Raw genomic sequence first — 23437 nt, 5'->3', positions numbered from 1 at the left:
CCCTATTGGTTCTGGCCCATCCCTGAGCCTGCCCCATTTTGGCAGGGCAGAGGAGGTGCCACGTGATTCAAGCAAGTGCTTCCCTGAGCTTGATCCTGGAGCTCCACCAGTGCTCATGCTCAGGGGTCAGGGGGACCAAGCAGCTGCCACTATGAGTTCCACAACCTTGAGATGACACACCTGCATGGTACCGCATTCCCACTGCATCCTGGGAAGAGCACAGCTAGCTATATATGTGATGCGTGTGATGCCCAGTGCTCCACTGGGAGCAGTTCTATCTGCAGTTCCAGCACTGGGCTCTGCACTTGGTCTAAGCGCAGCCCCAGCCATGGCTTCTCCCTTCCCAACACTTCTGTCCAAAGACCATGCAGGAAAGCAAGCATTGGAAGGCCACCATGGGAGCAAGATGAAGAGGGGATGGGATGTCATATGACTTTTTCTGGGGAGATGGACCCATCTCACCCCAGGTAGCAGGGTCACATGGGTGAGTACTGGGCCTAGCTTCAAGAACCTGGGTCCCCAGGCATGGGTGACTCAGCAGCTGTACCATCTGAAGTCCTGTTAGGGGATATATGAATGGTGGCATTACCTAAGAGTACCCACACCAGACAACTGCTTGCCTCTTAAACAACCTCAAAGGGGAGGGGCCTTGGGAGACCTTAGGCAGAGCCTGCTAAGGAACCCAGTCTCCTGCAGTCTTGTGCACACATTACGGCTGCTCTGATTCACGTGTCCTTTGTCGTGTCCAACCTGCAGGACACAGCCACTCAACAGAGGGCAAGGACCGTCCTGCTCCTGCCCTAGCTACAGCAGAGGCCAAGATATGCAGTCACTTAGGGACAGCACTGTGACTGCAGCGTCAACAGCTCCCAGGAGGGAAACTTCAAATGCCAGGCCAGGGAAGCTGTGTTTCCCTTTGCTTGGACAAGAATGACCCTTAGGGAAGGCAGGCAGAGAATAGGGCACGGAGACGTTCATGGGAGGCAGGACTTAGAGCCTGGCTCCACCAGGAAACATCGCATCCCGTCAGTCCTGGGTTCCCAGCATCTCCCTGCAGCCTGGACTGACTGTCCAGTTACATGATGTCAAACGTCCTGACCTAAATCTCCATTCTCCTTGCTAGGAAAGTCCTTCCCACAGATCATGAAACCTCCCAGCAATGGCATTGGCTGTCTGCACTGCCAGGCTGCATGCCACCCATCCCATTCATTACTCTTGGATGCCCGGGGGAGGTGCTGCCACTGTCCAGGGTGATGTCTGAGCCAGAAGTAAGGGACACTCACCTCTGACACAAGCAAACAGCCACTATGTACACACTTTAATTTGCAAATAAGTTATATTCTTTTAGAACAAGAGCCTGAGACTAAAGTGTATCTGTTGAAATTCCCATGAGCAAACAGTGCTGGAGAGGGTGCAGGCTCTGTGAGGGTAAGCAGTGTGGCGCCCTGGGAAGGCTCCTTCCCACCATAGTCACCAGGCAGCAGGGGACAGGGAGACACAAGCTAGGAGCCTTCTGACCCCGGAGCAGCCATTCACCCCGCCGCCCCCCATGCCTAGACCACAGTCTGTGTCTACTGTGTCACTGCAGAGGACAGGCCATGCAAGGCACTCACTTCTCAGGACAAGCATCTGAGCAGCACTAATGGGGCCTGGTCCATCAGGGCAGTTCCTCTGATGGTAACCAGGCATGTCTCCTTGAGAACAGCACCCTTGCCATGCGAAGTGTAGGGGCACACCAGGTGAAGAGAGAAATGGCCAGTGTAGGACTGTGTTCCCGCCTGCTGGCCCTGCCCCAGGCAGCCCTGCGCGAGGACAGGGCCTCACGTCCCCCTCTCCTTCTCCTTCCTCTTGCTTGTCCTCTGGCTGCTGAGCTCGCCCAGCTTCTTGTCCAGCCTCCTCTGCAGCTGGGCCCTCTTGGCCGGGTCCAGGGCCCTGTCCTTGGTCCCACTGCCTGGGTAGAGCACTCCTTCCCGGCTTATCCTCTGCCTGGCGTGGGCACGAGCCTTTTCACCACAGCCATGGATCTGAAAGGACATGAGAGGCGGGGTAAGCTGTGGGCAAGGGAGGCCGCAGCCTGCAGATCGGCATCAAAGAGAGCACCTACAGTTGGAGCAAGACCATGCCCAGTGGGAGGCCTGCAGGGTGGACAGACCTCCTCTACCCAGAGTTCCCACTGCTGTGGCTGTCCCTCAGCAAAGGTGCACTCTACCTTCTTGTGCCCCGAGTGTTCACATCGGGCCATGATCGATATCTCCTTTGGCCTTTACAGAATACTGGATGGGGAGGGCTTAGACTCGTCTGGCTACTCCTCCCCCACCAACTGATGCCCCACCCCATCCAGGAGCAGTCACCTCGGGCAGGTGGTGGCTAAGGCAGTAGCGGTGGCCGCAATGCATGCAGAACTGCCCCAGAGTGGTGGTGCTGGCTGAGCACTTGGAGAAGCTACAGGTATTGTCAGCCTTAACCACAGCTGACACCAGGGCATCGAAGTCCTCCTCGCTGGGCAGAGCCGTGGCTGGACCTGGGGAGGAAGAAGGCAGTGCTCAGGCAGGGAGAGGACAGAGACCAGACACTACAGACAGCAGGATGCCTTACCCCCAGAGCCCGTGTTAGGATTCGCCATCAGCGAAGGATACCAGGGTCCTCACTAAGCTGATAGCCTGCCCATCTCACTGCCCAGCCCTGAGGGAGGAAAACAGGGTACCAAGTGCCTCTCACCTTTTCACCCAGAGAAACCTTTTGGGGGGGCTCCCTGCAACACCAACCACTAAAACAGAACCCCAGTCAGATGTCAATACCACCAGGGACGTTAGCTAACCAACTCATGCCTCAGCAGAAGGCCCTCAGACTCTCAGCCAGGAGCAGGAAGTGCTTGACAGGAAGTATCTTACTTAAACTGTGGGTGTTGAGGGGTCAGGGTGGGGTCGTGAAAAACTCAGCAACTGTGAAAAGGTCTAGAAAGTACAACAAGCAAAAATCTATTCAAAATCAGCCGGCAGTGGTGGTGCACACCTTTAATCCTCTGCACTCAGGAGGCAGAGGCAGGAAAATCTCTGTGAGTTCGAGGCCAGCCTGGTCTACAGAGTGAGTTCCAGGACAGCCAGGGCTACACAGAGAAACCCTGTCTTGAAAAACAGTAACAACAACAACAACAAAAATCTATTCAAAATCAAATGTGTGGTGCGTGTGTTCGGATGTGAACACACAACACTGCTCAGCTGAGAGCCCAGCAACCCTGTTAGGAGCTGGGTTGCATCACACCCAGCTCTTGTGTCTCCATCCTCACAGAGGCATCTTGTTCTAACTACAGACACCAGACACAGTGGGGCACTTTCTGCTCAACACCTCTCAGAATTTATCAAATCGTACATCTTTGTGTTAGACAAGTGTCCATATGACTGCATGGCAAATTTACTCTCATCTTTAATAAATAGTAAAATTTTATGCATATCAAAGAACTTCTGGAACAAAATGTTATGAGTTACTAGTAAATGCTTGCCTTGCACATTGTTTATGTACACACCCAGGGTCGGGTGAAGGCAGTGGGCTGGCTCACTGGGTAGGAGCACTGGCCTCCAAACCTGAGACCTGAGTTTGATTTGTAGAATGAAGAAACCTGACTCCCACAAGCTGTCCTTTGCCCCCCATGTGTGCTATGGCACACGCACCCACGTGTACAATAAACAAATGTGAGGATGCTTTAACGGAGTCTTGGGTGATGGAGGGTCTGAGTGTCACTGTTTAAGAAACCCCATCTCGACCACATAGAAAGCTCAGGTGTACAGAGATGCAACAGCATACAGTGCAGCTCAACAAACGCAGGGGACAGAGAATACTGGGAGGAGCCCATCTGTCCATGGCCCCATACACCTCCCTACGTACTGGTAGGTGCTGCAGTAGCCAAGCACACTAGGGCCAGGTAGTCACTGACCGGACACTACACCCAGGTCTCCCAGAAGCCTGTGTCCATCTACAACAGCTCTATCTGCTGCTTCCCTGTCATTCCCCTCCCCCTCTCCCACACCTCCACACACACCACATACACAATGCTGTGTAAAGGGAAACTGAAGCCACCCAGTCACTGACTCCCATATCCCAAGCAGAACCAAGTGGCTTAGAGTGGGCCTTGGGGAGGGTGCATGCTCAGGAAATAAGGACCAGGCAGGGAGGTCAGAGCAGACGGAGGGCTCAGCCCTCCTGCCTTCAGCTCATCACTCCTGCCAGCTCCCAGGCCACGGCTGGGGCCCTGAAGAGCACTGACCAGGCAGAGCCTGTCACAGGTGCTGTCACCCAGCCTCTTCGCTGCTGGCCAAGGTGCTGGTGTAGAGCCTGAACCTTGCAGCAGCGCTGAGGTCCTGGGACTCCGGGGAAATCCCAGGACCCCAGGAGTAGGTAGGGCTCCCAGGCCACCTAGGGAAGTGGGTAGGTCCAGGCTTGCCAAGGCATGGATGCAGTGCTTTTCTGTCTGAGGGAGGGGTCAGCGCCCAGCTGGAGGGCAGCACTGTGCCACAGCCGCCAGAGTTGGCTCTGAAGCCAAGAAATGGTAGCCATGAGGTCTGGCTCAAAGGATGTCTCAAAGGGGGCTGACCTGTGGTCCTATGGCAGGGCCTACTGAATTGTTCAGAACACCCAGACTATGTCCCAGCAGCTCTGCCCTCACTGTGCGGGAGCATGTGTGCCAGGTGAGGGGTGGGAGTCACCAAGGGATGGGGCACAGTGTAGCTGAACACAGAGCATGCAGTCCACCTTGGCCCTGGCATGGGGCAGAAGAATGGTATGGTCAGCAAGCCTGCAGCTCCGAGCACCTGTCCCTGTTCTACCAGTCGGAAAATGCCCAGCCCCATAGGCCCCTAACTGCCTCCTTCCCCGCACAGGGACAGCAGCACTAAGCATGCCAGGGCTTCTCTGCCTGCCGCTACAGGGCTCTGGGGCCGAGCAGATGACTTGTCTGTAATTGCCCAAAGAAGGTCAGGCCAGGGAGACAAGAGTCATGGGAAAAGCAAAATCCAAGCGGCCAAGGGACTCTAACTGGCTCCTGGGATGGCAGGAGGTGGCAGGTGGCAGGTGGCAGGAGCTAGGAACCATGTGGCACCATGTGCTTGAGATAAAATGTGCTGTACCTTTGGTTTCTTTTTTCTTTTTCTTCTGTGAAGCCTTCTGTGGCCTTGAACCCACGGCTGGCTGACCCTTGGCTGGCTGGGTGTGGCTGCCTTGCTGTCGCTGCAGCCTCTCCAGGTGCAGCGTCTTCAGATCCAGCTGTGTGCTGGATCCTTGTGGCTGCTCTAGGGGCTGTTCCACCTGCAGCTCGGGTTCAGCCTGTGTGGGGCTTGGGGGTGAGGGAGGTGAGGGGGCTACACCACCAGAACCAGCAGGGCTCCTCCGGCTCACTGTGATGTGCCGGCCCTTCCCCTCTCCGGTGCTGTCATGCTTCAGTCCAAACTTTTCAGCTAACTGGTGGACTCGCAGCCTGTCGTGGGAGCTCAGGGATGTGGGAAACTCCAACTGTGCCTCCTTGCTGGCCAAAAACTCCTCGATCATAGCCCTAAAGTGCTCTGTGCGGTCTGGGCCTCCAGCTCTGTCAGAGCCGCTTGCATTGGAACTCGGCTGGGAGTGAACTCGAGAGCTCAGGGGCTTCTCCCTTGGCTTCCTGCGACCCTGTCCAGTGGCTGCTCTGGCCTCTTGGCCACTACCCTGCTCACTGGCAGGCTTCTGGATAAAGGTGGCAGACCCCTTGGGCTTGGGGGCCCGGCTGTGGCCCTGGGAGCCCTCATGGGCATAGTTCTCAGGGACGATGTCATCCAGGTACTCAAAGGCTGTGCGGACTTCCCCATGCTCTGTGAAATAATCCACCAGGGTCTTCAGAAAGGCATGGTTGTTGACAGTTCGGGAATCACAGATGACTGCCACATGGCGCCGAGCCCGGGTAACAGCAACATTGATCCGCCTGTCCTCGGCCAGAAAACCAACCTCACCTGAGGAAAGGCCAGAAAGTGAGAGGGGCAGAGATCCAAGGGCAAGGAATGGGATGCTTGTTCAGGGAGTCAGGACCGGTTACATCATCACAGCCATGGCAGTCTACAGCTGCCCCTGACCTGCAGGGTGGATACCACATGTGCTCTGATGCATGCTCCACTGTGACCAGTGCAGCTCCACAGTCAGTGTTGCCTGGCAAGGACAGCCTCTTCCCCACGCCTGGGCTCAGGATGCTGGGAGCAGCTGCTATGGACACAGCACAGAGCTCTGTGACAAAGCCATTCTCCTCCATGTCCATCTCCGGCCTGCTACCAAGGCCACTCTGCAAGCTCACTGACAAGTGCCTAGATGCAGTTTTCTTGCTGCATGGCAAGCCGTGGTTACACAAAAAAACATGTCTCAAGGCTAAAAGACAGGTTCTGGAGCATGAGGGAAGGTTCCTCCTCCTGCACAAGGTGACCTTATCATATGGGGCCCAACATGCCCCAGCCTTCCTCCCCAGTCACTTGCTGCCTGAGCAGATGAGTAAGGGTCAATACATGCTCCATAGTCATGCACTTCACATGAGCTCAGAGGGCAGAGGCGGAGCCCTGTGATGGTGCTTACACAGGAGAGCTCCACACGGTCAGCACACTCACTCCTAGGCTGTGGCCAAGGCTCCAATGGGGGCTGCGCTCCATACCTTTCCTGTTGGACCTGACAAAGGCATCACCGACTTAATCTCCAGCTCAGGGTGCCTTGCTGGAGAGGCTCTGTCTGAGCAGATCCACCTGAAACAGGAAGCAGGGCCGATATTTCATTAGCAAGCCAGGACTGCAGGAGGCCTGCGAGCCCTGCCGTGCAGGAATGGTCACAGGGTGCCCTTCAGGGACGGCAACAGCGGCAAGCTGCCGCGACACTGTGTGTCCCCGAGGTTCATGGCCTTTTCTGTTATTAGCCTGGGAGTGCGTGTGCTGACTGTGTGGAGCCCCGTCTCTGCCCTCTGTGCTCATGTGAAGTGCAGGACCATGGAGCATGTGTTGACTTTTAGGGTCAGCAGAGCACGGGCAGGCAAAGAGCATCCTGGGAGGACACATGAACAGAGCAGGGGAAACTGAGCTGGCAATCTCACACACTCACTAGGGGAAGGGTCTCCACTAAGCTATGTGCTGAGAGGGTAGTAGCTCTCTCGGTGATTTATGGCACCTCCTTGACTCTAAGAGCCTCGTGTGTGACACTGGTGACCAGAACAGGGTGGCACTGCTTCTGTGGACCTTGTGCTATGCAGACAGCAAGCCTCTCTTACAAACCAGATAGGGCCAAGCTGATCTACCAGCATGGTCTCCTAGGACCATGTCCATCTGGGAATGCTGGCATCAAACAAGGACCCAGTGGGGGGCCCAGGCCAAGGTGGGGCTGGTAGCAATGCGAGGTGCAGAAACACAGACGGTATCTTGCTGGTGACCTCTGGCCCTAGACCTAGTCACCATGAGGTCACTCTGGCTCCAGACTTTGTAGTCACAGAAGCCAATAAACTACCCTGTTCTTCCAGCCTCCAGCTGAGTCCAGTGGTACAAAGAAACAAAAAGGAGTCATCATACCTGAAGGTTGTAGGGTGCAATGACAGCAATGTCACCTGCTTGGACCCCTGCATCCACCAGAGCCTGGACGTGCAGAGTGACGAGGCGGACTTCTCCTGGGGAGGAGAGACGCCGGGTTCAGTAAGGGCTATACTACGCAGCCTCTGCTACTGAGCTGTGGGAAAGAAACACTTTTTGCCTACTGTGAACAGATCTTATGCTGGGCCAAGGGCAGGGAGCATCCTGGGAGGTGACCTGCTGACCAGAGGGTCCCAGGCTGACAGAAGAGCTTCACAGGACCCAGATACTGCTGGCTTAGAGAGATTCTCAGCTCAAGATGGCCCAAGCAGCCAGGCATTCAGAGGAGTGTGGGAAAGGCTACCAGCCCCAGGAGCCCACACGTCAGCTGTGCCTCTGGGAGAGCACACGGAAGCTGCCCCTACCCTTAGAGTCCAGCGCCAAGGTCACAGTTCACCAGGAATGTAGCCTTATCTCTGTACCCAGTGCCTCCTTACAGCAGGTACTTGGGGTGACTTGTTTTATTTTTTTTAAAGATGCATTTTTATTTATGTGTTGATGTGTGTGCCCATTAGTGCAGCCATATGTGCTCAGGTGCCTGCAGAGGCCAGAAGAGGCCATTAGATAGTCTTGGAGCTAGAGTTACAGGCAAAGGGGAGCTGCCCAGTGAGGGTGCTGGGAACTGCGTGGGTCCCCTGGAAAAGGAACAGTGCTCTTAACTGCTGAGGCCTTGTCTAGCCCACAGAGGGACTTGTTATAAAAGCAGTCGGAGAGGGAGCAGGGGACTGTGGCTGACGGCTCACCGGGGTTTCCCTTGGACTGGGTGTCCTCCTCCTCCAGCTCCAGCAGCCCACAGCCAGCGGTGTCAACGAGCAGCAAGGGGATGCTCGTCTCCTCTGTGTCAGCCACACCGGGGAGGTCCCTGGCACAGGGGTGGGCAGAAGGAAGGACTGACCCTCTCCGCAACAGCACTGGTCCTCCACTCCAGAAAGACAGGAGGGCTCCCCAATGGGTCTAGCCCCCACCCCCACCCAGAAGGCCCAGGCAACTACTTGGAAGTGAGTCTCAGTATCCCCTTTCCTCCCAAACCCTTAGCAGGACACGTTTCCCTCCAGCCTCCCACAGAGGGCCAACTGGAGCCAGGCTTGGCAGAGAGATCAGGGGAAGCAAGAGGCCAGGTCACTCACTTCAGGAGGTGTCCCGCCACAGAGGGATGAGCAGTAAGCTGCCCATGGTACATGGCCTCCGAGGCCCAGCGTGTGATGGCCTGGTGCATTCGGTACTGTACCGTCAGCATCCTTAACACGCCAGCGCCATGTTTCTCTGCCAGACGCTCCATCAGGCTGCGGGAGAGCCCAGCTAGTGCTGCCCTGCGCCCAAAACAGGGGGAAAAAGAGAGTGCTGAGTCCAGATGTGATACCGTGGGAGGGGAGGGGAAACTGTTCTCAGTCTTAGGACTCCGCACTTCCTTGGCTTCCCACATGATGGAAGGGAAGGCTGAGCCAAGCTGCAGTGTTCAACATAACCACCAGAACCTAAGAACGCACCCATCCCCTTCAGAGCAACAGGGACTTGGCAGGTGGCAAAGGCACAAGAGGAAGACAGGATCCAAGCAGATTTGAGGACCCTTTGCTGCTTAGCAGGTGGGAGAAGAACCATGAGCCGTCTGCAGTCACTTGAAGGCAGACACAGATCCACTCGGAAGCCTTCAGATCAGGGAGCCGCAGTTAGAACCAAGGCCCCAACTCTGTAAGCTACAAGACCAGACAACGTTTCCTGTGCACTGAGAAGTATGCCTGGACCCAGCACTTGGGAGGTCATGAATTTAAGGGCACCCTTCAGCTACATAGTGAGTTCAAGGCCAGCCTGGGCTACATGAGACTGTGTCTCAAAACAAAGAAGCAAATCAAAGTCTAGTGTGTTTCAGAGGATGACAGTCACCACTAGACAGCCAACTTGGCTGAGCATATGCCAGGCCTACCCCGTCCAGGGACGGACACACTGATTCTCTACAGCTGAACCATTTCCATCCACCTCATCCAAGGGACAGTAAGACCTGAAAGCTGCAGTAGGCTGAGGCTGCCCACCACGGGGCCATGGCACAGCACCTCTCTCTGTGCTGAGATGTCTAAGACCATGGGAAGACACACATACCCACATACCCCCATTCCATCTGAATGCCCCAAGAATTCACAAGGTCCTTCAAGTTGAGAATCAACTGATTCTTTTTAAGTATTTATTTTTATTTGAGTGTGTGTTTTGCCTGCGCTTACATTGTCTTTGTATCCCACACATGCCTGTAGAGGCCAAAAGAGGGCATTGGGTCCTCTGGACCTAGAGTTACAGACAACTGTAAGCCAAATATGGTTTGGGGAAACAAATCTGGGTCCTTTGGAAGAGTAGCCAGTGCTCTTCACTGCTGAGCCATCTCTCCAGCCCTGGGATTCAATTGATTTTTTTCCCCATTTTTTTTTTATTAATTTATCAATTGATTCTTAATGACACTGTCACCAAAGTAACCAAGGCCAAAGGCAGGACATAACATGCCTGTCACAACCCTATAAACCCAGAGTGCACAGCACAGCCACTGATATCACCCAAAATTTCCAAGGGACATACAGGGTCCATCTTTCCTCAAGGACAGCCAGATCCCACTGACAGCTCCCTAGAGGATGGAGCCATCTGCTGTCCCGCTGGAGAAGCCACCAGGTACACACCATGAGCCCTCTCACTCCTACTCAGGCCCCTGCCCTTCCCATCAGGACTTTCATGCTTCCCAGAATCCTCCACTCTACCCCTCAGAGCCCCTGCAAGCCTGGTTCTGAGAGACTGCTGTAAGCGCCTTTTTCTTCTAGACATCCTGGCAGGAGCATCCATCTCCAGGACCACCCACTCCTCTGGGAGGCCCCACACAACACTGTCCTGGCAAGTCTTTCACCACCAGACCCTCTGAACACACACAGAACATTTCAAATGTGTCAGAGACCAGGACAAAGCCTCCTCAGCAGCAGAGAGGCCGCAAGCAGGGTTGAGGGCCCAGGCTGCTGGAGGTGTCTGTTCACGGTGACTCATGGCAGACCCTGCACACAGGCCCACTGTGGGCTCTCTAGGTGGGAAGGCAAGCAGAGGAACAGATAACCACATGACACTGCCAGGGCACTCCAGGGGAACCATGTGAACCCTAAAAGGGACTGACGTGGGCAGAGTGGGCACAGGAAACCACATGAGGGTCAATCTGAATGAAGTGTAGGGCTATCCAGCACTCAGCGGAGCAGTGGTCCAGACAGAGGGGACAGCGAGGCAGGGGGCACATTGAGATCCAAGGAGGCCAGCGTAGCCAGAACAGTGAGTGGAAGAGTGTTAAAATGGATGTGAAGGGCTGGCCAGTGGACAGTACTTCCTCCACCCTGGAGAGGCTGAGCTGGACCACTCCACCAGTCCTGTTGAAGGTGCCTAACAGGCACACTGCAGAGCCTACGGCAGGCTGGGAGGTAATTACCACAGGCCAGCATGCCCAGCCCAGAGAGGCTCTCCTGGCTCCACCATCAAGGCTGCCCATCCTTCCCAGGCTCTCAGAGCAACATGCCTCCAGTAAGCATAGGAACCAGCCAGCTCCATGCTGGGACCTGAAGCTGAGGAGATGAGGGTGACACAACCACACGCTCACACAGCACACAGCCTAAGGCAAGTGTCTTACTTGTGAGAGACAGTGGTAGGTGGCAGCTGTTTGTGGTCTCCAGCTAGGATGCACTTGGGACCACTCAGCAAAGGGATCCAGCAGCTGGCTTCCAGGGCCTGGGCGCACTCGTCCACCACCACCACATCAAAGTGGTCCTCAGGTAGCAGCTTCAGAGGGCCATCAGAAGATGCACCTGGTAGGAAAGGGAACCAAGACGGTTCGTTCATTTTTGCTTCATGACTGAGTCTTATACTAGCATTATTATGTAGAGGGCCACGGGGAAGGCTCAATGGATAAAGGAGCTTGCTGCCAAGCCTGATGGCCTGAGTTCAAGCCCTAGAATCCACATGCTGGAAGAAGAGAACTGACTTATGCAAGTTGTCCTCTGACCTCCATACATGTCCACCAACCCAAAATACACACATGTACAGAAAATACGTAAATAAAAAATATACTATTTTTTCCAACTAAAATTTATTGGGGGTTTTTTTTGTTTCTTTGAGACAGGGTTTCTCTGTGTAGCCTTGACTGTCCTGGAACTCCCTGTATAGACTAGGCTGGCCTCAAACTCACAGAGATCCGCCTGCCTCTACCTCCCAAGTGCTGAGATTAAAGGCATGCGCCACCACTGCCCAGCCCCAACTAAAATTTAAAAGGAAGAGGAGGAGGAGGAGGAGGAAGAGGAAGAGGAGGAGGAAGAGAAGGAGGAAGAGGAGGAGGAGGAGGAAGAAGAAGAAGACAAAGAAGAAGAAGAAGAAGAAGAAGAAGAAGAAGAAGAAGAAGAAGAAGAAGAAGACGAAGAAGAAGACGAAGACGACGAAGACGACAACAAACACTAGCAAACATTAAAGTGGAAGAACACACAGCTATCTGAGAATAGTGGTGCACACCTGTGATCCCAGAACTTGGGAGGTAGAGGCAGGAGGAAAAGCAATTCAGGGCTGTCTTCATTTACAAATCAAGTTTGGAGCAGCCTAAAGCCACATGGAGTCTCAGAAAGTATCAAAAACCTGGAGGCTGGAGAGATGGCTCAGCAGTTATGAATATGTACTGCTCTTGCAGAGGTCCTGAGTTCAGTTCCTAGCACCCATGTAAGGTGTAACTCTAGCTCCAGGTGATCTGATATACCTGGCCTACACAGGCACCTGTGCTCATGTGCATATATTTTATTAATCTTTAAAAAATTAAAAAAGCACTGGGCAGTGGTAGCAGAGGCCTTTAATCCTAGAACTCAGGAGGCAGAGGCAGGTGGATCTCTGTGAGTTTGAGGCCAGCCTGGTCTACAGAGCAAAGTCCATGACAGTCAAGGCCACAAAGAGAAACCAAAACAAAAAGCAAAACAAACAAATAAATCCCAAAACAAATAAACAAAACCACTTCATGACTTCACAATGGTGAACTATGTAATTAAGCAAGGGGGCACACACAGACACACACACAAACACACACCAAACAAGAGGGGTCACCCAGAATAGTCTCATGTCTCCGAGTCCCAGGAAGAGCAGCAGGCAAGGCCAGTCGTGCAGCAGGAGGGCTGTGTTCTCACCTGTGTTGGTGGCGAGGACCACATCTGCCGCAGTGAGGCTCTGCACTATGGCTGCTTCTTCCCTCTCCTTCAGTTCCTTCCTTAGCAGCTTGATTTCATTTCGAACATTACTTTTCTCTCTCTTATCCTGGGTTTTTTTGTTCTTTCCCTAGAAGAAAAGTCTGTAACTATTCCAACAGAACCCTGCCTTCTCTCTGTCACCCTGCTCTCAGGCCGTCAGCGACGCAGCTCAGCTCACTCCTGGGACAGCACTAAGCAGCGAAATCATCACAAAGGAAGCACTCAGCCGAGTAAGCGCCTCACACCCACCTGCCACAGAGGCTGGTCCCCACCAAAGGGCTGGAAGAGACAGTTAGCAGCTATAACTGTGACCATAGACAACAGACAGCTGTGTTCTGGACAAGAAAGTGCCAGCGTGGACTTGGGTGGAAACTTCAACGGGAGGCTGAGCTCATGACCACCCACATGTGGGCAGGAGTGAGGCAGTGCACCGCCTGAGCCCCAAGCAGCAGACTTATCCTAGTTCCCACCTCCATTACACTGTGGGCCGAAGGCTGACACCTAGATCTGCAGCATGCAGCCTCCATTCTCCTGAAAAGCTAGTGGACTCCTGGCCCTGGCATCCTCTCTGCTGCTGTCATTCCCCGGTAGTGAGGCCACAAGAGTGCCAAGGTGAGGCAGGGGGCTGTTGATAGGAGAACACAGTCGAGCTCAGGAAACTAAGGAGAACTCGGACAGGCTTCTGCACTGTAGCCTGAGCTACGTCCACAGCCCTGGATTATAAAGTACTAAGTGGACAGAGGCAGAAGGTAAACAGGAGGAACCTGGACACAGCACAACACTCACTGCTTAAAGACTGCAAGCTCATGCCAGACGACACTGGCTCCATGATACCTACAAAGGCCTGGTCGATGTCCCTTCTGATGTCAGCGACAATCTGGGCATTGTCACTTCGTGCTAGCACTGCATCCAGTGAGTGCTGCTGGACCGACTCCAGGAGGCGGGCAGGGTGCCCCAGGCGCAGAATCCGCTTCCTGCACAGAGCCAGGCGCTCCACCAAGTTGTCCACAGCGATGTTGGAGGGAGCACAGCACAGAACCTGGGGAAGCACACAGTGAGGCTTCTAGCAACTTCTTTCTTAAAACCAGTTACCAACACATTAAACCAAACAATAGCCCTAAAGGACAGAGAGTGTGCACTGATGAGGTGAGAAAGTAAATACACGGTGTCTAGGGTGCACGGCGTTCAACCCAGGTTACAGCCCGATAACCAGAACCCAGACACCCACAGCCTATGCACCGAACACTGCCAGCTGACTGGTGACTGCACAGCCCATATCCACAGCACAAAACACTCCAGGAGCCACTAATGCAGTGGCGTGCACCTGGGACCCCAGCCTTCAGGAGGCTGAGGCCAGAAGGTCAATGTGAGTTCAACACCAGCCTGGCCTACATCGTGAAGAGAGAGACAGTGAGGTGGAGAGGAGAGGGACAAACGGAGAAGGAAGAGGGGAAGAGGGAAAGGGGAGAGAGAAAGGGAGAGGAGAGGGAAGAACAGGGAGGGAGGAAAGAGGAAGAGAGGAAGGGAAGTGAGGGGGGAGAGGGGAAGAGAAAGAGGGGCACACAGGAAGAGGAGAAGGGAGGGAGAGAGTGCAAGAGAGAGAAGTAGAGGCTGAGAGAGGGGGTGGGGAGAGGGAAGCCAGAGAAGCCATGGAGATTTCTCCCTCTGGTGTTGGCCAATATTAACCTATTTCCTTTAACCAGCTCCTGTTTCCCAGTGTTTTGGTAAAACCGCCAGCACAGCCCTGAGTTCAGCGGCGGCGGCAGCAGCAGCAGCAGCAGCAGCAGCAGCAGCAGCAGCAGCAGCAGCAGCAGCGTCCCTCGCCCACAGCAGGTGGTCTGGGGAAGGGACCCTGTACTTCCAGGCAGCCAATGGTGTCGCTTCCTCCCTCCCAACTTTTAAAGCTGGCAGCCTATGAAACACACCTCACTGGTGACTTCTGGTTTCGGCATCTTGTCTGTCTGTCTTGCTTGCACAGTGGAAACAAGATTGTACTGTATTTTGAAATTGTAGACAGTCTAAGGGAAGCATGGAAGCCCATCACAGGAGGTCAAAGAAACCTGTGGTGTACCAATGGCTCCTGATGGGACCTGAGAGCTGCTGCCCTGAGGACATCCTGGGAACTATCCCAGTACCGTGATCTGGGGCATCTCACGCTGAGGGGGGGCGCACCGCCCACAGGCTGACCCCAGCTTCTAAAGGGAGCTCCCAGTGCACAGGCGGAGCCCGGCTTCCTCTCCCTTCTATACACTGCACACTGCACACTGCCAGGGGCAAGGCAACAGCTGGCCGCCTGTTTCTTTCCTCTTTCCTCAGCTTCAGCAAAACTAAATAAACCCCTCTTACTTAAAAATAAAAAAAACAAAACCCCCAGCATGTAACCAGGACCAGGGCTGCTCTCTCTGGTGGGCTCCATCTAGTTTTTATAACTGCAACTGCAGAGTGCAGCCCCCATCAACCGAACCCCTGCCCCACACGTTCCACTGTCGTCAACAGTCCTGGTGCGCCCCTGTGAACACCAGTGCGCCAGCATCACTGCACACTGGACCAGAGGCACCAGTTAAACCACCCCATCTGCTTTCCATTACGAAGTCAGCATTACCTGCTGGTTCCAAGCTGCCCCCCCCCCCCCCCGGAGGAAGGCGCCCCGGTGGAAACGCAGGTGGGCACAGACTGGGACAGGCCTCCCTGCAGGCTCTGCCAACCACCCTCCAGCTCAGCAGTCAATGTTCCATAAGCAGGCATGGCTGTCCCTGGTTCCCTTTTCTAACAACGAGTCTACTGGCCCCCAGCACTGAGGTTTCTGTGCAGTTACTGACTATGTACACAGGTGCTTCATGGCTCAGAAAGGCATGCATAGGGCATGTGTATCTTGTGGGTTAACCGCACATCTGATTAACTGTAGCCTCACTTTCCGGCTCAACCTGCTGCAGGTTTCTCAAAGGGCCCTGGTCAATTCCACAGCACCATTGTGAACCTGGAGCCAGAGTAAGCAAGCATGGATACTGAGGGAGCCCGGCTGACAACAAAGGCTGAGCAATCTTCAGGGTCCCAAGCCTTCACCCGTGCTGTTCCTGTTTCGTGGGGCTAGGAGAACCTGCAGAGCCCAGCAGGCCAACCCCCGTCCTGGACAGCCATGCTGGATTGTGGGTGAAGAAGATGACAAAACCAGAAGAGCTGCAGGGCTGGGTGAGGAGGGAAGGCTCTTTGCCCACCTTTAAGCCTTGCTTCACAGCTTGGAGGATTATTTCCACCACAGTTGTAGTCTTCCCAGTGCCAGGAGGCCCGTGGATGATGGCAAGTTCTTTCTGGGCCAGCGCAAATGACACAGCTTCTTTCTGGGAAGGGTCCAGGGTTATGTTGTAAAAAGTGAGTGGGGCTGTGGGAGAAGCGCCATTGTCAGCAATCAGGAACAAGTAGTGCACAGAGCAGGCTGGAGCCCAGGCTGAGCTGCACTGCACAGAACTAGTCTGTTGTTTCCTCATCCTTTGAAACAGGATCTCACTCTGTAACATTGGCTGGTCTGGAATTCACTATGTAGACCAAGCTCACAAACTCAGAGACCCTCCTGCCTCTGCCTCCTAAGTTCTGGGATTAAAGGCGTGACTGTACCTTTTTTTGTTGATTTTGTTTTTGTGTGTTTGGTTGGTTTGGTTTGGTTTGGTTTGGTTTGGTTTTTCAAGACAGGGTTTCTCTATGTAGCCTTGACTATCCTGGACTCGCTTTGTAAACCAGGCTGGCCTCAAACTCAGTGATCCGCCTGCCTCTGCCTCCCAAGTGCTGGGATTAAAGGCATGCACCACCTGGGTATTGATTTTGTTTTTTTAAAAAAGGTCTCATATAAGCCTAGGCTACCCTCTAACTCTCTATGTGGCTGAAGGTGACCCTGACATTCTGATCTCCTGTCTCCACATCCCCCTACCCCCAGTGCTGGGATGCAAGCTACACCACCACACCTGGGTTAGTGGTGCTGGGGATGGAACCCAGCGCTTCATTCGTGCTAGCCAATTGAGCTACAGCTCCAAGCCCTAACTTTCAAAACAAAATTTCTCTAGAACAGAAACCAGAGCCAACACCCAGCCTACTGTTGGTTTTATAAGTACATCATTTGGTTATAATCCAACCAGTGGCTGCTGGGCGCCTCTATAGGGTGAGTTACAAAAGAGAATATAGGGCCCCAAAGTCTAAATGTTGACAAGGTGCTTCTTATGAACTTTGCCAATCCACACTCTGGAATACAGATGTGAAGGAACTGTTTCTTGGGGCGTATTCACTTCTATCATTGTATCATCTTTTTTGTTTGTTTATTTGTTTGTTTTTGTTTTTGTTTTTGAGACAGGGTTTCTGTGTAACAGCCCTGGCTGTCCTCGATGACTCACTTTGTAGACCCATCTGGCCTCAAATTCACAAAGATCTGCCTGCTGGGATTACAGGTGTGAGCTACCACACCTGGCCAATTTATCATTCTTACATGACCTTAAAATGACAAAAACAAAGGATTGTGCCTTTAGTTTAATAATGGAAGACCCAAATGATTAATAATGCATTCTTTAAAAAATCGTGTGTGTGTGTGTGTGTGTGTGTGTGTGTGTGTGTGTGTGTGTGTGCGCGCGCGTGTGTTAGACAGTGTCCTTGTGGAGGTCAGAGGACAACCTCCGGTGTCAGTCCTTCAACTTTGTTTGAGACAAGATCTGCTGCTCACTACTGTGTATGCCAGGCCAGATGGCCTCTCAACTCCCAGGAACCCTGTCCCTCCTCCCATCTCATGTAGGAGTGCTAGAACTCAGGTTCTCCCATTTCCACAGCAGGTGCTTTACCCACTGAGGTACTCCAGGCCTACTGAGCTCTATGCTCAGCTCTGTCCCGGTCCTGCTCAGAGACACTCAGAGATGAGTGCACTGAGCTTAGGGAAAGTGTGCTGACCAGGACTGGTAAGAGGCAAGGAGCCTGTAAACCACCATAAGAGCAGGGTGAGGGACAAAGCATGGACTATCAAACCGCAGGCTTCTAGCACATTCTACAGCACACACCATGTTAATTAGTTAACAGCTACCATCAGGACACACCAGCCCTTAAAGGCAGCTAATATATTTCTGAAGTGGGTATGATGGCACATGTTCATAATCCTAGTACTCAGGAAGTGGAGACATGTCAGGAGTTCAAGATCATTCCTGGCCATGTAATGAGTTGGAGACTAAGACCAGCCTGGGTTATTTTTTTTTCTGCTTTTGTTTGCTTGTTTGTTTATTTGTTTTCTTCCAGACTGGGTTTCTCTGTGTAGTCCTGGCTGTCCTAGAACTTGCTCTGTAGACTAGGCTGGCCTGGAAATCAGAGATCTGCCTGCTTCTGCCTCCCGAGTGCTGGGATTAAAGGCCTGTGCCACCACTGCCTAGCCATAAGACCTATCTTTTAAAAAGATAAAAGAGTATCATTTTGATAGTGTGGTGTAGGGCTGGGGTGATGGCTCAGTAGGTAAGGAGTTTGCCACACAAATGTAAAAACCTGTATTTGGGCCTCCAACACCATGATGCAAAAGCTGGGCCCAGTGAAGTGCACCTATAGTCCTAGCCCCAGGACGCGGAGACAGGAGGATCCCTGGGACTCACTGGCCAGTCAGCCCAGCTTGTCAGTGAGAGACCCTGCCTCAAAAATTAGCTGGAGTCAGTGAGACGGTTCAGTGGGTAAAGGCTTTGTCACACAAGCCTGATCATCTGAGTCAACCTCTAGAACCCACATGAAGGAAGACAGAGAGAACCAACTCAGAGTTGTTCTCTTATCTCCACATGCACACAACACACACAAGGGTAATAACGTAGCCAGGCGGTGGTGGCGCATGCCTTTAATGCCAGCACTCGGGAGGCAGAGGCAGGTGGATCGCTGTGAGTTTGAGAACAGCCTGGTCCAGGACAGCCAAGACTACACAGGAAAATCCTGTCTCAAAAAAAGAACAAAAACAAAAACAAACAAACAAACAAACAAAGAGTAATAACATAGATAAAAGATAGAGAGTAGAGGGACCAAGGAAGACACTTGATATCAACCTCTCACCATAACCCCCAGGGCACACACGTGTATGCACACTCACACAAACACAAGCAATGTGTTGGTGCATACATATAGCCCCAGTACTTGGGAGGTGGAGGCAGGAGGATCAGAAACTGAAGGCCAGCCTTGGCTACACAGCAAGTTCTGCAAGGAGAACTCTTCAGTTCTGAGTCCACAGAAGATAGCCTAGAGCCTTCAAGTCGCTCAGAGAAACACATCCAATGATGTCAAGGCAGAGTTCAAACTTAATGTAAACGCCTGCTAAGTCAGCCAAGATGACGCTGTTCTACACAAGTTCAGGTAAGACATTACAAACTTGAAGCTGGAGAGATGCCTCAGTGGTTAAGAGCACGTACTGCCCTTGCATAGGGCCTGGGGTTGCATCCCAGCACCCATGTTGGACCGGATGGACAACCATCTCTAACTCCAGTTTCAGGTGATCCAAAGGGCCCTTCTGACCTCCCGAGCAATGGGCTCATGTGCAGACACCTGTGCACACACACATACACACACAATTTAAAATAAAAAAATCTTAAAAAAAGAAATTAAAAATCCTCACGTATTTCAGTGGCAGGACTGGGGGTGGAGTTACCCAACAGGACATCTATGAGCGAGGATGCTGGCCCCGAGTGGTACTTCTTCAGTGTCATCAGTGCTCTGTGAGGAACCAGAGCCAAAATGAGGAGCTCTTTGGGACAGCGGTTCAGGGACACCGTCACCTGAGAGCACACAGCACCTCCTTAGCAGACAGGCCACTTCCTCCCTCAACACAAATAAGGATGTCCGTGAATCCCACCCAAGGAAAATTCGCCCCTCTGATTTCCAGTCAGGAGCACTCACTTTTTCAGTCGCTTGTAGGTGACGTCGTTGGCGAGCTTCAGCAGTCTGTAGGTATTTTCTCGGTCCAGGTGCAGCTGGAAATCATGGGACTCATCAAAGGCCACTGTGACTGATTTTTGAGTGATGTGGGTCAGGACCCCAGTGGCCAGCTGGCTGCTCTCATTAGCATCATACAGACCCACAATATCACCTGTGAAAAGAAAACCCCAGCTAAATATTATAGCATGTAAGCATTGCCAGTGTATTTCAAATTCTCTCTCTCTAGATAGATAGATAGATATAGATAGAAACATATATATGTATGTATGAGTATGTATGTATCTTACATCATACGTTTATTTACTTTAACTGTTTGTTGCAGTGCACATGTGTGGATGAGAAGACAAATTGTGGTGGTTGGTTTCCTCCTTCCACTGTGTGGATCCTGGGCACTGAACTCAGGTTGTCAGTCAGGTTTGGTGGCAAGCACCTTCCTCTCTCAAGCCAACTCACCCACTGAGGAGTTTCACTTGTGCCTTGACTCTCCTCCCTGACTTTAGAGAGACAAACAGGATATGACAAGAATGCTCCTGGGGCAGAAGCTGAGCTGTGTCAGCTCCCCACACCCTACCTGTGCCAGACCCCTCATTTCAAGATGGCTACTTTTGAGCAACAGAGACTTGAGACGGTCCTTCAGGAGATGGACAATGGCCACATCCCCTGACTTTGGTCAACAGCGGTGTCCACACAGCACCAACTCAGCTTGCTGATGTTCCACACAGAGGCCTAATTCCGCCACCCGCCATTCCCACACGCCGGTCGCTCCACTGCACATGCTCCGTCCTGCTCCCTCACACCTGACAGCAGCAGGGCAGGCACTCTTGCTCCCATCTTCCAAGATGGAACAAGATGACAAAGTCTTAACTTCTGCTTGGTCTGGCACTCACCAGCAGGTTCCTTCATCACCTTTCTCCTCCCCTCATCTTACCCTCTCCGAACTCAGCAGGAGAACTGAAAACTGTTGGGGTCTATAAAGTCAATATAATCAAAGGCTGCCATTCAAGTTAGGCCAGCACACACAGCCCTACTGGCTCTCAGTTTGCAAGGCTGAGGCCAACTTGCATCCCTAGTCTGTGGTCAGGAAGCTTCGGAGTCCAGTGCAATGGCAGGGTGCTTGCTCAGCACGCCAGAGGCCTCAGGTTCCATCCCAAGCACTACAAAGAGAACGCTGCCAATCTGGGCAGCAACAACAACAACAACAAAACCAGTGCATTAACAGCCAAAAGTGGTAGTGCATACTTGCAATCCCAGAACTCAGGAGGCAGGGACAGAAAGCTCAATGCAATTTCTAGTGCAGCCTGGTCTGCACAGAAAGTTCCAGATGGACTAGGGCTACACATTGAGTCACATTCCTGTCTCCAAAAACCAAAAACCAAAAACCAAAAACCAAAAAAAAAAAAAAAAAAAGGGCTGGGCAAGGTAGCACACGCCTTTAATCCCAGCACTCAGGAGGCAGAGGCAGGTGGATCACTGTGAGTTCGAGGCCAGTCCAGGCTACACAGAGAAACCCTGCTCAGAAAAACATAAAACAAAAAAACAAAAAACAAAAGCCAGCAAAAAAAATCAGGCATGCTGGTGTAGGCCTATAATCCCAGCACCTGGGAAGTAGTGGCTGGAAGATCAGGAGTTCAAGGTCCAAAGTCATCCTCATGGTGCTCCGTATTTGACCACCTTCCCCTTGGTGGGGAGGCCTAGTTGCACTCAAAGAAAGAATAAGCAGGCTACCAAGATGAGACTTGATAGCCTATGACCATATAGAGGAGAAGGAGGTCTCCCTCGGTCACAGACCTAGGGGAAGGGAATAGGGTGAAAGCAGGAGGGAGGGAGGAAGGAATGGAAGGATACAAGTAATGGGATAACAATTGAGATGTAATCTGAATAAATTAATAAAATTAAAAAAAAAAGAAAACAACAAAACCAAAGTCATCCCCAGCTACACAGTAAATTTAAAACCATGCCTCAAAACAACAACGAGACCAGCTCTGCTGTCAGATTTCTAAGCAGAGAGCTTTTGTTGTAGTGTTTCATGCACCATCTGGGTCTGCCCTCCAGCCTTTGGGAGAGCACGAGCTTTGATCTGAACCCCAGCAACGGTCAAGAGAAGCCTACAGCAAGCACCTACCAGAAGTAAAGCTGTTACTGGGAAGCACCACTGCAGGCCCAAATTTCCTGGGCTCAAAGGTGACCAGCCGCTGCCCGTACAGCCCCGTGCGCTGGCTGGATACCTGGAGCTTCAGCAAACACACCCCTCGGCTCTGGAGCTCTTTCAGAGAAATATGTTCCTGCCAGGACCTAGAAGACACCAAGGGCACCAGCGTCACTGTTTGTGCCTGCACCCTCTCCTGTTTCCACCTACGCAGGGAAAGAAAGGGGGGAAGGACTTCTGCTTCTAGGCTCCAAGTATGTCCCAAAGTTACTTGGGATCTGCTCCACTCCAACCCTGCCCCTCCCACAGCCCCCAAGACAGGCACCACCTAGCCTGCTCCAGGTCAGCCAACGCAGTCTTGCCATGAGTCTTTGCCTTCTGTCAACAAGTCCTGTGGGGCCCTCCCATTTATACCTGACTCCCTTTCTGCCTCTTAACCCCAACACCCTAATGTGGTTCAAGGTCCTAGCCTGACTTGGAGCAGATCACTTCACTCTCACAGCAAGCACGTGGTGTGAGAATCACGTGCCTTTTCAGATAAAGCAGGGGAAACTCTGGTACGTAATTCCAGAGTCACCCATCCAGAGCAGCAAAAACTCTTACTTATCACGACTAACAGACTCTCAGCCAACCAATGGGTCGCATCTGTAATCGCACAGCCTGCCTTCAAGTCCCGCCTCCACGTGGGTTACCCTGAGCCAGTTACTTCACCAGCCTTTGTCTATCCTTAGGGACATGCATTACAGGGACGGCACTGTGAGGTACAGAAGTGCCCGCCCTCTCTGTGCCAGGCCTGTAGCTGTTCTCCAGAAACAAGTCTGTACTTCAGGAACACTCAAGCACCACACATAACAGAGGCTTCATCCACTTTCCCCTAGGATGATCTAGCTCTGATCGTCCCAAATAGGACCGTGTCTGTCTGTCTGTCTCGCTGTCTGTGTCTCTCTCTGCCTCTCTGTCCCTCCCTCCCTCCCTCCTTCTCTCTTTCTCTCTGGGGAGGGGATATGTGTGTCACTACAGGGTCTCCTGTAGCCCAGGCGGACCTCAAATTCACTATGTAGCCAAAGGTGATCTTCGACTCCCAATCCTGCCTCGCCGCCCTAGTGACAGCGCTTAGCCGACGACTCCTGGTGCTGCCCTCTGACCCTGCCCGCCGCGCCGCCGATACCAGAGCAGCTCCGGCCAGCGACCTAGGAGAGGTGCAGAGGCCCCCCCGACTCGCGGCTAAACCTACCTGCGTTCCTCTACCTCGGCGTCCCGCTCCAGCTCCAGCAGCTCTAGCTGCTGGGCCACGAAATTCTCCACCGTGGACGAGGCCATCTCCTCCATGGAGCAGGCCCTGACTGGTGCTTCCGGCCCAGCCAGTGAGTCCTGTGCGACCCGTGTTCCCGTCGGACTGAGTTCCTCACCAGGCAGGAGTCCGCAAAGGACCTGTGCGCCCAGCCGGGGCAATGATTCCCGACCAGCCCGTTTCCTGTACTCCTTGCCAAACCAGTGAGGCCAGTAGGATCCGCTTTTCCCTCCTCCAGGTG

General features: G+C 53.0%; 1 protein-coding gene across 1 annotated transcript; it reads right to left on the bottom strand.

The window, feature by feature from the left end:
• Positions 1–1317: 1317 nt before the first annotated feature.
• IGHMBP2 (immunoglobulin mu DNA binding protein 2) lies at positions 1318–23408 on the bottom strand. The gene is given in 17 exon segments (XM_084750611.1): positions 1318–2024; positions 2352–2521; positions 5121–5972; positions 6656–6685; positions 6688–6709; positions 6711–6743; positions 7554–7648; positions 8354–8472; positions 8738–8920; positions 11248–11422; positions 12776–12923; positions 13674–13874; positions 16051–16214; positions 19440–19537; positions 19721–19910; positions 21882–22051; positions 23140–23408. Coding segments are annotated over 17 exon segments (2949 nt in total). The 5' UTR covers positions 23235–23408; the 3' UTR covers positions 1318–1820.
• Between the last annotated feature and the right edge of the window lie 29 nt (positions 23409–23437).

Source organism: Acomys minous (genome assembly GCF_964271855.1).
Source record: "Acomys minous genome assembly, chromosome: 2".
Taxonomy (NCBI): Eukaryota; Metazoa; Chordata; class Mammalia; order Rodentia; family Muridae; genus Acomys; species Acomys minous.
This window is presented reverse-complemented; position numbering and strand designations above follow the sequence as displayed.